At 40.3% G+C, this 15,284-nt stretch overlaps 1 protein-coding gene across 2 annotated transcripts in view; it reads left to right on the top strand.

The window, feature by feature from the left end:
• The first annotated feature begins 465 nt into the window (after window positions 1-465).
• gusb (glucuronidase, beta) overlaps window positions 466-15,284 on the top strand; it is a 34,663-nt gene continuing 19,844 nt past the window's right edge. The window contains exons 1-10 of one of the 2 annotated variants that reach the window (XM_068010301.1): window positions 466-586; window positions 695-906; window positions 2,075-2,263; window positions 5,619-5,800; window positions 9,416-9,558; window positions 9,894-10,087; window positions 11,426-11,578; window positions 12,280-12,458; window positions 14,088-14,234; window positions 14,361-14,445. In XM_068010301.1, the coding sequence (XP_067866402.1) occupies window positions 727-906; window positions 2,075-2,263; window positions 5,619-5,800; window positions 9,416-9,558; window positions 9,894-10,087; window positions 11,426-11,578; window positions 12,280-12,458; window positions 14,088-14,234; window positions 14,361-14,445 (1,452 nt within the window). In that variant the 5' untranslated portion in view covers window positions 466-586; window positions 695-726. Of the gene's footprint in view, window positions 907-2,074; window positions 2,264-5,618; window positions 5,801-9,415; window positions 9,559-9,893; window positions 10,088-11,425; window positions 11,579-12,279; window positions 12,459-14,087; window positions 14,235-14,360; window positions 14,446-15,284 lie in introns of both variants that reach the window. The other variant, XM_068010302.1, reaches the window with a different exon arrangement.

Below are 15,284 nucleotides of genomic sequence, written 5' to 3'. Positions count from 1 at the left end.
GCATTAGAATAGTCAAGCCTAGAGGTAACAAAGGCATTGATGAGAGTTTCAGCAGTAGATGAGCTGAGGTAGGGGGTGAAGTCGGGCCATGTCACAGAGATGGAAATAGGTGGTCTTAGTTATGGCACAGATAAGTGATTGGAAGCTCATCTTGGGTTCAAATATAACACCAAGGCTGTGAACAGTCTGATTCAGTCTCAGACTGTTGCCAGGGAGAGCGATGGAGTAGATAGTAATAGATTGGAGTTTGTAGCAGTGAAGATGAAAATGGCTTCCGTCCTCCCAATATTTAACAGGAAGAAATTTCTGCTTATTCAGTGCCGGATGTCGGACAAACAGCCTGATAATTTAGCAACAGTGGTGGAGCTGAGATAGATTTATAACAGCTCCAGATATTCGGATACCATACAAAGGCAGTTATTTCGAAATTTTTGTTACGTTCATGTCAATGTGCAATATCCTTCCTGTTACAATTCTGACATATTCAAAATTCTGCAGATTTGTTTCTTTCCACTAACATTATGTGACGGGTCAACTTTTACACCTCTTGTCACAACGCAAACTAGAGACGAAACAGATATTGCAGGTAAATAGGGGATTGCCATAATTACTCCTTGAACTTGGAGTTGCCCTCGGATATTGACATGGAACGCAGCGAAACTTCAACTGTTACTTTTCTGATCATGTGATGCAGTTCCCGGAAGTCAGGTGACAGCAGCTCGCAGCATGGTGGGGGTTTGGTTTTTTTATGTCCTGCTGCTCGGCGTTACCTTCGCTCTGAGTCCTCGGGAGACCCCTTCCCGGGAGCTGAAAGAATTGGGCGGATTGTGGAGCTTCCGGGCGGATCAGTCCGCGAACAGGAACCGGGGATTCGAGGAGAAATGGTACCAGCAACCCCTGAGAAAGGTAACGTCCCAGTGAACAGGGCAACATCCCAGTCATAGGGTTAATGATCTGCTGCCTCTCTTGGACAGACACCAAGCCCCGCTGAGAGGGGTACTGCCCCATCATCCCCCTGAGGGAAGTTATATCTCCTGACAAGGATAATATCCTAGTTGTCACATAAAAGGGCAAAGTATCAGTGACATATATCCCAGTATATGATGGTGGTAATTCCCAGCAACCTCTAAAGAGAATAAAAGAACAACTTGCATTTATGTAGCACCTTGCATGATCTTGGGATGCCCCAAAGTGCTTTACAACCAATGAAGTACTTTAGAAGTGTAGTCACTGTTGTAATGTAGGAAACATAGCAGCCAATTTGCAGCCAAGGTCTTACAAATGGCAATGAGATAAATGATAATGTGTTTAGTGATGTTTGAGGGATGATTATTGGCTAGCACCTTGGAGAACTCCCCAGCTGTGCTTCAGTCTAATCTATTGGATCTGTTGCATCCACCTGAGAGAGCAAAGCCTCAGTTTAACTTCCCATCAGAAAGACTGCACTGGAGTGCTTCACTCCCTCAGTACTGCACTGGAGTGCCACCCTAGATTTTGTGCTCAAGTCTCTGGTGTGGAACTTGAAGCCACACCTTCTGACTCAGGCGTGTATACCTTTCAAATGGCTTCCAAAGGAGCCAGTGCTCAAGTAAGGCAAGATCCTGGCAGCCCTCAAGATGGCTAATGTCCTAGTAAGTTGAAGCACCAGTGAGGCCTGACTGATGTTCTCAGCAGCCCATAAATGGGAGAAATAAAACAGATGGCTTCATTGCACATTATTGACTTCCCTTTAATGTTTACAGACTTGATGCAAAACTTATCTCCCACCCCCCTCCATCAATGCAAAACATAGCAGCTTTCCCCCTTCCCCTTTGAGGTAACATGTACGTTATCAGATCAAAAAATACTGCCCTTCACCCCTGAAAGACTTCTTGTTTATGGTATCCAATCAATATGTATTGGAGTGTCATCAAAAACAGAGGGCCTAATATTAACACTATGTAAATGGGTTTTGAGTGAGTTAAAATTGGGCCCTATGTCTCATCAGAAGAACCTTTTGAACTGTACCAGGTATTTGCATCTTAACTGTGTGTTTGCATTATACCATATCACAAGGTATTTTCTTTGTTGTTAGACTGGACCAGTGATTGATATGCCTGTTCCAGCAAGTTACAACGACATCACACAGGACCATAAGCTGAGAGATTTCATTGGCTGGGTGTGGTATGAAAAGGAGGTTTGGGTGCCCAGGCATTGGATTTCACCTGACTCTGGACTGAGAGTTGTGCTCAGTGTTGGTAGTGCCAATTACTTCTCTATTGTTGTAAGTGTTCTTAATCCTCTTAAGTTGTATTATGCTAACATTTAGAAAAAATCTTCACTAGCAATTGTATTTTTGTGCAAAATATTTGAATATATCAAGTTCTTTGGAACGGAGACAGCAGGTAACAGTTAGAATTGTGATTTGATCAGCAAGGTGACTGATGCGATAAAGCTATAGCTTATAATGTGCTAGTGAACTAATCATGTAATTACAGGTGCTTAGAACTGTAACTGCAACTCTCAAAATTGAAGTATACATGCATTATTTAGTCTCTGGGTCTATTAGAAGTAACTGATTAAGCATTTTGCTCAGGGCATTAATGCAGTTCTACCTTTTGTTTTAAAACTTTGCAGTCTAAATTTTTATTGAAAAATTAGTTTTGTAGCTTCTAATTCAGTGACTAGGATTTGGAGACACAATGCAAATTGACCAGACATGCAGATTATACCAGGCAGTGGGGTGTTGTTGGGCATGGGACTGTAGTGGAATCGAAGATGACAGCTCAGAAATTACAGAATGAGCCAGACAAAGTGTGTAAGTGGACAGAGCAATCGCAAGTGAAGTTTAATGCAGATAAGTGTAAAGTACGATAACATAGGAAGGAAAATAGTTGGCACATGTACTCCATGAAAGCTGCTGAAATAGCTAAGGATAAAGATGAAAGAGACTTGGCAGTCTTAGTAGACTTGACACTCAGCATGTTTGCTCAGTACAAAGCTGCAATCTATAAAGATGATCAAAGTCAAAGGAAGTCATGATCAAACCGCATAGTGCTTTGATCAAACTACATTGTGCTCTGGTCCGACCTCGCCTCGAGTAATGTTACAGTACGGGTAACCGACAAGGCGGCAGTGCAGAGCCATGAGGCTAATCCCTAATGTTGAATGTTTGCGCAATGAAGAAAGGCTCAAGTTTCTTCAGGCTTTCAGCTTGGAGAGAGATATAAAATAAAATAATAAAGGGGTGGAAAAGATACATCTGGAATACTAATATTAAACTGTGAGCATAGCACAAAAGGATATACAAATTCAAACAAGTCAAAGGTCAATGTAGAACCCCAGTAGTGGAGGTGAAAACCCTGGAATAATCTTAAAAAGACCCTACATCTAATTTTTTTTTTAGGGTGGTTTCTGAATTTGTCGCAAGTACACTGCTGATCATTAAAGATGACAAAACAGGAAGTTTTGAAAATTCTTCTGCCCCTTTCTGACATATTATTGCAACAGCAGAAAAAAGAAAGCGTTATATGAGAGAGGAAAAACAGAATGAACAATTGTTTTGTTAAAAAAACCTTTTTTTTACGTATTCCTCCTGAGCACTGCTCTAGAAGGATCAATCTTAACAATTGGGTTGCATGCTACATTAAAATAGTGTTTTGTTCCAATCGTAGGTCTGTCTAGGATGAATGTTCTATTTATTTTCCACCTGAAAGTTTTTGTCCCCATCTTTTCTCTGAAGGCATTGACTCCTTAATGTATTCACTTTTATGGGTACACGACACTCCAGCATTTCATTCAAGTGACCATTGTTCAGATCGGCCTTTTACATTGAGTCCAATCCTGTCTTATTCTGATGTTCACATGTAATTCCAATAGGAGTTCCTACATAGTGATCTACAATGGGAATGCTTGTTGACGTGATAAGGCCAATGGTAGCACGGATAACATGGCTGAGCACAGACAGTGCATGAAACCTTCCAGTTCTACATGGCTCAGTGACTCATTCAAACCCACTGGTTAGGATGGGTATTTTAATATTTTCTGCAATTATTTATTGTTTTACTAACTTTTTAAGAGCCTGGTTTTGCGATTTGCTTGTGGCTGTGGAGTTAAAGATGATAACTCCACCTACTGTAAAATCATACTGGTGGCTGATAAATCAGTCATTGTGGCAAATATCTAATGTCAAAAATAACACAAATGAATTACCTATTAAATGGAGAGGGGCTTTTCGGAAGTGCATACCTTGTTTTAAAACGCACGCTTTTTGTGGTACTTTCAGAAACTACGTTAAATTAGGGTAATTGAACTTGTGTGCATTTGTACAGTGAGGTTCAGCAATAAGGACCACATTAGGAAATTTCTGTACTGAACTCTTCAGTGAAACACATTTCAATGCATTCAGTCCACTCCACAATGCTTGGTTTTTTACAGGAAACCTCACTGGACAGATTTTCTTAAGAGGACAATGCGGGGACTCATAATGAATAACATGGGCCTTTGTTTAATTGAAATTCCTCACCTAGGATGTCATTTTGCTGTATGTGAAATGGTGCAACTTCCTTTATTTGTTTAATTTTTTTTAATAGCAAAATGTCTGTCTTCTCTCTAGCATACTGTAGCAATGCCCAATTAGTGGCCTATGCTGATCTTGCCAATAGGAGCTTACGCCCAAATTCCCTACAGAGCTTATTTGTTTACACTGGATTGTAAAAGCTGGTGTAAAACAAACACTACTGCACTGACACTGAAATGGTATTAGAGAGTGGGCTGCTGTCTTCTGACATGGTGCTTCATTCTCGGAGCCTCTTGGCTTTGATGCTGCTCTTCCTCTTCCAGTATTAGGAAAGCCTTTCCAGCTGTTTAGTCTTTCTGAATGGATGGGAGAAGGGGCAGAAGTCCCAACAATTGTAGGTGCACTATGACTGACAGCATCATTGTTAAGTGTAGTGCAGGTATCAGTATGAAAAATTCAAAACAAAATCCAACGAAAATCACTATCAAACTCCAGAAATCTCAGTTGCACTGATTTATCAGATGGCTTTGGGCTGTGCTGCAACAAAATTATTGGGCATAACTCTACTTTTTCATAGCAGCGGGACTATGTAAATGAGTTTCAGCAGATGTGTCTTAGATTGGGGCAACAATTGAGGAATTTCCCATGGACCAATGTTTTAGTATAAAGCTGCCACTATGCTACTCTTACGCCATAATTAGGCTAAAAACTCCAGGAAATACTGAGCCTTCGTTTTGCTTTTAGTAATATCAACTTAAATGGGTTAGGGTGGGTATCAGTCAGTTAGCTCAGTTGGCTAGAGTGTTATGCAGAAAGATGCCAACAGTGCAGGTTCGATCCCTGTATCGACCGTGGTAGTTCATGGTGGCCTACCTCCTCACCTTGCCCCATGCTTGTGGAGTGGTGAACCGCAAGGTATACATTAACAACTGTCTCTCTCTAATGGAGAGATGCCTATGGTTCTTTGGGACTACGGATAGAACAACAGCAACAAATGGGTAAGGATTTATATAATCCTGTGTGCAGATTTTGATCAACGAAAAATGCCATTAACTTTAGTGTTTTTCAAAGCGGAAACTTTTAGTGTCATAATTGATGTGACTGTTTGGTCTTTTTGCAGTGGGTAAACGGTTTTGAGGTTGCCTCTCACGAAGGTGGCCACCTTCCTTTTGAAGCTGACATCACTAAAGTTATTCAAAGTAGTTCAACTCTTCAGTGCAGAATCACCATTGCAATAAACAACACACTTACCCCATATACTTTACCTCCAGGAAGGATTCAATATATGAATAATACAAAAAGGTGAGATCGAATAAAATAGACAGTGTCAGTAATTGACAGTATAAACATTATTTGTTTTCTGTCGTATTCTAGAGTATGATTTTTGTATTGTTGGTCATACTGGGATTAATTTATCTTTAGGTTGCTAGTGAACTACATCTCAATATTTTTAATGTTTATCTAATTAAGCTAAAAGGCTTTGGGAGAACATAAAACCTTTAGTAGGATACTGAAACATTCAGCTACAACTCTATCTTTAACTCTTGAATTTTACTGAAATGCTTTGTCACCAGAAATATTCTCTCTGCTGAATTTGGTGTAAGGGGTGGGGAGCAGGGAACTTTTTCTTCTGACGGTGCTGATTAATATTTGATATGGTTCCGACAACGTGTCAGATTCGGGTCGGGCCCATCTTCAGGGTATGGTGGTTGGGTTGGGTCAGGTCGGGCCGGACACACAAGGTAAGTGCTCTGCTAGTAAGTATTGAAATTTTAAAAAAAAACTTAACTGAGCTGGGAGTCCGGGATGAAACTGAGTCTGCTCAGTGCGCGAGTGACGTCACTATGACGTCATTGTGCATGTGCTGCAGCCTTGTGGAGATTCCGAGTCCAAAGGTAAGTAAAGGGATGGTCAGGTCAGGGTGGGTTCAGGGCAAAATTGGAGGGACTCGGTCGGGTCGGGCTTGGGTCCGCGGTGGTTCGGGTCAGGTTCTTTTTTCCTGACCTGAGCAGGCCTCTAGTTGTTACCCCTCTCATGAAAAAAACAATACATAATCCCTCCAACCTTACAAATTACCACGCAATGTCCAACTCCCTTTCCTCTCAAAGTCCTTGAAACTGTGGTCATCTCCCAATTCCGTCCATCTTTCCCAGAACTCTATGCTTGAATTCCTTCAATCAGGTTTTCCCCTCTGCCAAGTGTCAAAATGACGGCCCATATGACTGAGACAAAGATAAAGTATCCCTCCTCGTCCTTCTCAACCTGCCTGCGGCCTTTGATGTGGTTGACCAAAACGTCTTACTCTCAATGCCTCAACACCCTTGGCCAGCTAGGTGGGACTACACTCACTTGGTTCCATTTTTATCCATCCAGTCACTCTTCTTCTTTGGCAGTCCCTCAGAAACGAGGATGACTTTCTTCCACTCCAGGGTTGTGGGTCCTTAGGTGACTGAATAGTCCAATTCTGGATCTGCACACTCTGCCACAGATAGTGCAGGTGGTGTTTGGTGAGGCGAGTGGATGGGATGCTCTAGTTTCCGAATGCTCCTTCCAGTGTTTGCACTTGGTCGCTGCCTGTGCACGTCGACGTTGTTCGAACTGGCCGGCACCGTCGCAGATGCTGCTTCTCCATTTTGGGCGGTCTCAGGCAAGAGATTCCTACGAATCAGTGGAGATGTCACATTTTTTCAGGGAGGCTTTAAGGACATTCTTGTACCGTTTCCTCTGCCCTCCTGCTAGCCTCTTGCCGTGACGGAGCTCAGAGTAGAAAGCTGGTTTTGGGAGTTTTGTGTCAGGCATGCAAATGATGTGGCCTGCCCAACGTTTCATTTTTTATCTGTCCAGTCATAGCCAAGGAATCACCTGCAACAGCTTCTCTTTCCACTCCTGCACTGTTGCCTCTGGGATTCCCCAAGGATCTATCCTTGGTCCCATCCTATTTCTCATTTACATGCTGTCGCTTGGTGGCACCATCCAGGAACATAACATCAGTTTCTACGTGTACGCTGATGACACCCAGCTCTACCTCACCACCACCTCTCTCAACCCCTCCAGTATTTCTAAATTGTCAAGACTGCTTGTCTGACATCCAGTACTGGGTGAGCAGAAATTTCTTCCAACAAAGTATTGGGAAAACCAAAGCCATTGTCTTTGGTCCCCCACAAACTCTGTTCCCTAGCCATCAGCTCTATACCTCTCCTTGGCATCTGCCTAAGGCTGAACCAGACTTCAGACAACCTTGGTGTCATATTTGACCCCACGATGAGTTTCTGAACACATTCACACCAGCACCATGACCACCTGTTTGCACCTCCATGACATCGCCCAACTTCGCCCTACTTCAGCTTATTGTTGGTGAAACCTTTATTCATGCCTTTGTTACCTCTAGACTTGACTATATTCCAACATACCCCTGGCCAGCCTCCCTCACCCTACCCTCTGTAAACTTGAGGTCATCCAACTCTGCTGGCTGTATCCTAACTTGCACTAAGATCTGTTTACCCATCATTCCTGTGCTCGCTGACCTACTTCAGCTCCCGGTTAAGCACGGCCTCGATTTTAAAATTCTTATCCCTGTTTTCAAATCCCTCTGTGGCCTCACCCCTCCTCATCTCTGTAATCTCCTCCAGCCCTACAACTCAGAGATAACTGCGCTCCTCCAATTCTGGCCTCTTGAGGATCCCAGATTTTTAATCACTTCATCGTTGCGGTTATGCTTTCAGCTGCCAGGTTTACAGCTCTGGAATTTCCTCTCTAAGCCTCTCTTTTATCCTTAAAGAAGCTGCTTAAAACCTCTGACCAAGCTTTTGATCATCTACCCCGATATCTCCTTAAGTGACTTAGTGTCAAATTTTGTTTGACAACAGTCTTGTGACATTTTACTACGTTAAAGGCACTATATAAATACAAGATGTTATTGGTCCCTGCCATTGAGGAAAAGCCCAAAGGAGTGAGCCTTTGACTCAGCGGTTGCATTCCTGCCTTTGAATCAGAAGACGAAGGGTTTGGACCCTACTCCAGATAATCCCCAACAAGTGGAAACTAGAATGTGATTTCAATACTAGCTTGACATAAGTATAAGATAGTGACAAATAAATCCAATAGGAAATTCAAAAGAAACTTCTTTACTCTGAGAATGCTACCGCGTGGAGTAGTTGAGCCAAATAGCAGTAGATGTATTTAAGGGGAAGCTGGATAAGTGGGGAGGGAGAAAGGAATATAAAGATAAGTTGATAGGGTGAGATGAAGTAAAGTGGAATGGGACTGATTTGAAGCATAAACACCCTGGTGTAGACCTGTTGGACCGAATGGCTTGTTCTTGTCCAGTAAATAGTACCTGATGTAATTGGATAGCTCTACAGGCACAATGGGTTGAATGGTCACTTTCTGTGTTGTATCATTCTATGGTGCTATGAAATACAACAGTTTTATGATTAAAAATATGACTTCACTGTTGTTACTTTTATGGTGAGTAATAAATATAAAGATATAAAAACAAAAATTGGAAGATGTGCAAAACTAACCAGCAGCACCATTTTCTGAGTTCGTACACTCACTGGGCAAAGATGCTTCGAATGTAAACACTCCAGAGAGACAGTTCCCAATCACTTGCATTAATTATTTTGGATCTAATTTATTCATTGTAACAATATTTAAAAATGTTGCATTGATGAAATATACTGTACATTGCAATTTTTTTTACTCATTGTGTTGTAGAACTACAAAGCTGCACTAATTTGTAGGAGATATTTGAATTCTAACTGACATGGCATCGCCATGTTGCATAATAAATTAAGACACTTTGGTTACTGGTGATGCTGTAATGTCTATGTTAAGGTATCTTGATGTATAGAGTTACAAAACACAGTATTGAGCATTTAGCATGCCAGTTAAATTCACCTTTTTGGAATTCTTCAGATATCCTCCAGGTTATTTTATGCAAATTACGCAATTTGATTTCTTCAACTATGCTGGAATTCATCGACCAGTTCGACTATATACCACGCCCAATGTCTACATAGATGACCTAACCATTACAATAGACTTTCAAGATGATACAGGTAGGACATTTCGACAGTGAATGATTTGATTTCACCCAGTGAAAAAACAGCATGTGCAATCCTTACAAATGCTTGATATAGAAAGGATCCTTCACTGCTTTCTATACCAGAAACATCATGCAATGAAACTTCATGGTATTCATACCAGGATTCATTAAAATTTCATATAGTGGTATCATCACTCTAATGAATAGTACCAGTTTTGGTAATAGGATGCTGAGGTGTGACTTTTGCTTGAAATTTATCCTACTTTTGGTCTGCATAAATGGAGAACACAGAAACCAAGCAGCTTTCAGACTTTCTAATCTCAAGTAACTGATTCTGCTTTCCTCTAGGGATTGTAAATTATAAAGTATCCATACAGGGCAGTACAGACTTTTCCTTGTCACTGAAGTTGTATGATCAAAGAGGACAGGTTGTTGCTTCAACCATAGATGGACCTCCAATTGGACAGCTGAGATTATATAGACCGACTCTCTGGTGGCCATACCTTATGCATGAGAACCCTGCGTACCTTTATAGCCTTGAGGTAAGATTCCCAAAATTTTCCATAAGTCATCATGTTAAAATAACAGACAGGAGCCTAGAAATAAGTGTGTCAGCCATGGTTCAATTGGTAGCACTTGCTTCTGAGTTAGATGGTTGTGGGTTCAAGGCCCACTCCAGAACTTGAGCACAAAAATCACTTCACTTCAGCGCAGCATTGAGGGAGTGCTGCAATGTCGGAGGTGCTGTCTTTCGGATTAAATGTTAAACCGAGGCCCCATCTGCTCCCTGAGGTGGGCATAAAAGATCCCATGGCACTATTTTGAAGAAGAGCAAGGGTATTCTCTGGTGTCCTAACCAATATTTATCCTTCAATCAACATCACAAAAACAGTTTATCTAGCCTTTATCACATTGCTGTTTGTGGCAGCTTGCTCTGCACAAATTTGGCTGCTGTTTCCTACATTGCAACAGTGACTACACTTCAAAAAGTATTTAATTTGCCGTTAAGTGCTTTGGAATGTCCTGTGGTCATGAAAGGTACGATATAAATGCAAGTCTACTTCGTCCAATAAGAGAATAGTACTTTGCCAGGAATTGAAATAATCTAGAGGCTCTGTAACACACAAAAACACTTAGTAGAGTAGTGTAACTTTAGGTAGCTGTAGCAAAACAATTGGACATGCAATAATACCAGCTTCTCTGGGTCTCTAGTGTTGTATGAATCTGAAAAGCTGTTAATACATTTTCAAAATTTATGTAGCAATTTTTAATGAAATTATTTGCATTCCACCTCAAATGTTCTAGGGAAGCAAAGCAAAGTTGATTCTTTCCTTTTACTTGTAAAATGTTGCAAAATAAACATGGAGCAGATTGCTCAACATTTATATGATCACTGAAGTTGTTTAACCTGATTTCTTGTCAACATGACAATGAATGTGAAAATTAATGGGCAAGGGAGTGTTCTGCACAATTTTCACTAATGTCGGTCTAAATCCTGTCAACCAATTAAAATTTGAAAACAAATTTGACTATTATTCTCTCCTCAGAACATGGGGATTACATGAGAATCTCTAAATTCAGATTTGTAATTGGCAAAAGAAGCAATAACGACATGAGGAAAAACTTTGTCACACAGTGAGTGGTTAGGATCTGGAATGCACTGACTGAGAGTGTGATGGAGGCAGGTTCAATTGAGGCATTCAAGAGGGAATTGGATTGTTATCTGAAAAGGAAGAATGTGCAGGGCTATGGGGAAAAGGCAGGGGAGTGGCACTAGGTAAATTAATCTTTTGGAGAGCCAGCACAGACATGACTGTGCTGTAACAATTCTGTGATGCTATTGCTAGTTTAATATATTTTCCAAAACCATTTCTACCCAGGTTTACATGAAGAGCAAAATTGGTAGCACTTGGTATGAAGATTTTTACACATTACCAGTAGGAATTCGCAAGGTCCAAGTTACCAAGACTCAATTCCTTATCAATGGAAAGCCATTCTATTTCCAGGGAGTAAATAAACACGAAGATTCAGATGTGAGTATATAGTTTCTGTACTCTGCCTATTTTCCCTGTTTGCGTGTGTTATGCCTTGTCTATAGCACCATTTCTTTGATCACTAAGTAGTATAAATAGTTTTGTTAGTTCACAATTTTATCTCCATTTGAACAAGGTGGCACTGTTGGCAGCAAACATTCAAACACTAATAAATTGGGTAATATGAGTATTATTACCATAAATTTCATCGATTTTGAAGTGGGCTGAATTTACTCCTACAAGTAACAGTAAGTTCATCATCAAAAGGATGCTCATAAGTAGACTCATCTGGAAAATTAACACCAGTTGGACTGAATAACCTGTTTCTTTGCTGTGCATTCTATGTCGTTGGAAGTGGGCACTGCTTACTGGTAGCTAACTTTTCCTCCCCATATTTCTACTTTCAGCTCTGTTTCTATATCTTTGATAAAGTGACCATCTGCTTCCTCAGGCATTGTGATTCCCCTAAATCATCTCTACATCTATTAGTTGCTAATGACTGATTTTAGGTAGGATATACAAATCCTAAAAATGGAGAAATTGCCAGGTGCCGAGAATAGTAGTATTGTCCGTTTAAATGGAGAACGTCTCAGTTTCTGTAATTGCGTGCATCCGTCAAAGCTGGAGAGTAAAAATAATTGTTTTGCAAATGTGCCTAAATATGAAATGTTCATTAATTCTCACCCACCCCAACCCACCAGATGCGAGGGAAAGGCCTTGACTGGTCAGTGATTATCAAGGACTTTAACCTTCTTCGATGGCTGGGAGCAAATTCATTTCGTACAAGCCATTATCCATATGCAGAAGAAATAATGGATTTGTGTGACAAATATGGGATTGTGGTCATTGATGAGTGCCCAGGCGTGGGCATCAAAGATCCGTAAGAAATACTTACTGAGTTTCCAAAAAAAAAAAGGCTGGTATAATTCTCATGAGCTGCTCACTGGTTCACTGTTAATTTTATTTCATGTGAAAAGGGATTTTTACAATTGATATAAATAATACAGTTGTGTTGTGCAAAATCATACTTTTTGAATCTTAGGAGGTTCTTGCTTTCCTTGTTGGTGAGCAATTGTCATTTCTTTCAAATCTGGACCAAAAACGGGCTGTTTGATTATGACTCAAATATATGTAAATTGGTAGAATCCATATTTGCTTAACTGGTTTGCCACATTGCTCACTGTAGTTACAGCCAATATTCCCTCGAAGGGCAAAAATTGACTATTTTGTTTTTCCCACCAAGGAAACAAGACCATTGTTTTCCAAAGTCAAAAATGGCTTCTTTTGAAAAATAACGTTTTAAACTTAATTCAAAGTATTTTAGATTAATATAGTTAGAGTATATTTGATATTGAGCAGCATTTCAAGTTCAGATCGAAATTTGATTCATTCTCCACTCCCTTAACCCGCCTCCACTGGGAAAACTGAGGGAATTGTGGAAAAGATATACATTCCCATTTACAGAAAATATGGTTTATTTTGCCAGCTCTTGTACAATAAAGATGACTATTTAAAAGGGAACTAATGGGTCTCCTGTGGCACTGGTTATTGCAAGTCACATGCTGTTTCATGTTTGACCATGTTATTGCAGAATGTAGCATTCTGCTGCTGATCTGTCCATTTAAGGACACAAAGTCTAATTGCTGTTAATAAAAACAGAAAATGCTGGAAATACTCAGAATTTTGATTTTATTTCAGATTCCAGCAGCTACAGTATTTTGCTTCTGTGCTGTTAAGCAAACACTGGATGACATTAGAATCTAATTGTTCTTCAGGCTGAAAGGCCCAATTCTGTCTTTCTCCTTTAAATTTGATAGGCAAAGTTAAAGGTTACAGAAATCCAACTTGCTGCCTTATTTCTAAGCGTAGCACAGAAATTTAAATGAGACAGACAAGAACTGCATGCAAGATAATGAATTTCCTCTAGTGCCGTTTGCAGTAAATCCCGGGATGTGCTGTGTATAAAATCGTGATACCATTTAATAAGTGTCCCTTGAACACTGCAGCCTAATTGCTGTTAAGCAAATGTTTCAGTCTGGATTTTCCTATGACAGAACTGGGAGGGTGGGAGTTTTCCCCACCCATTGTGCACATAGGTAGATAGGAATTGCTAGACACCAGAAGACTAAGCTCCATCTAGCCCAGTTCTCAGAATCCGCTAATTATAATATAGTTGGGCATGCTGCTAGTATTCTGGAGGGGGCTTAAAAACTCAGGCAGTAGCCTGGTGTGGCCTTTCACCTATCTTCTGTATCCTGAGATAGTTATCAAGGTCCCAGATCTACTTTCCATACAAATATACACATAATCATAGACTTTGTGCCTGACAATATCATGAACACTCCTAAAGTGCTCCATAGTAAAAACATTATTCAACTTACTTAATTGCCATTAATCAGTGACCCAGCTAATAACTGTTACATAGCATGAACCATATCCTTTTCCACAGGTGTCCATTAGTATATACAAACTTTAACGCTAACCTTTTACATTTCTTTTTTTTGTTAAGTCTGAGCTTTGGAAATAAGTCCCTCGCTCATCATTTGACTGTAATGAAGGAGCTGGTGCACAGAGATAAAAATAGGCCATCAGTAGTGATGTGGTCTGTAGCTAATGAACCAGCATCTGGACTACCACAAGCAAATGAGTACTTCAAGTAAGAACTATGCATTGCAATGATTTCATGCTTTAAGCTTTAAAATCATGAATATTTCTGGAGTAAATTTTAAACTTTGTGAAATCTGTTTATTCTTTAAACGTTTAGTATGTTTTTTTTAAACAGGACTTTAATATCATATACTAAAGCAATGGATTCAACCAGGCCTGTAACCTTTGTAACAGACACCAACTATGAGGATGACAAAGCTGTGAGTAACTAAAAAATGACTGACAGTACAAAAAGAGGTCTGTTCAACAAATGTTGAATATGAACAATAAATACACAGGTCAGGTACCATCCATGGAGAGAGAAATAGAGTTAACGTTTCAGGTCAATACCTTTCACCAGAACTGTTCTGATGAAAGGTCATCGACCTGAAACGTTAACTCTGCTTCTCTCTCCATGGATGCTGCTTGACCTGCTGAGCATTTCCAGCATTTTGTGTTTTAATTTCAGTTTTCCAGCATCTGCAGTATTTGTTTTTGTAATAGCAACGAATGTTGAACCTGTTCAACATATGCATAATGCACTGGATTTCGGAAGACATAAAGCGCAACAGTAAAATTTATTTATTTTATCCCATAGTTAGAACCCTGGGAGTTCTGCATCAGGTTTCCCCCCCCCCCCCCCATGTTTTTATAATGTGTACTGTATAGTGTTGGGCTAGAAGGAAAGGCAACTTTCTGCTCATTTGATTGCTGTATGTAATTGACTAAGGAATGCATAATGCTGATACAGGATGCCCAAAATGGAAACTATTTTTGCTGAAATAAAATATTTTAAAGTTACTAAATTGCTGTGGCTAATTTTGAATGTAAATTGATTGCTTGAGGTGGGTAGAGTATTTATTGCTGCATTTCAGTCATGCTAGTAAGAGGTTCCTTTTTTTGAGGTCCATCTGTGAAGTGACATAGTCCAGTGAGATTATATATAGACTGAATTTGATTCTCCTGCCACCGGGAGTGACAGTGGGTGAAATAAATGGCGGCCCACACACTGCTGTATTGCTGTGATCTAGCACGCGGTGACCCATTTCCATACGCAGGG

This window comes from Heterodontus francisci, chromosome 30, assembly GCF_036365525.1.
Source record: "Heterodontus francisci isolate sHetFra1 chromosome 30, sHetFra1.hap1, whole genome shotgun sequence".
NCBI classification, from domain to species: Eukaryota; Metazoa; Chordata; class Chondrichthyes; order Heterodontiformes; family Heterodontidae; genus Heterodontus; species Heterodontus francisci.
This window is presented reverse-complemented; position numbering and strand designations above follow the sequence as displayed.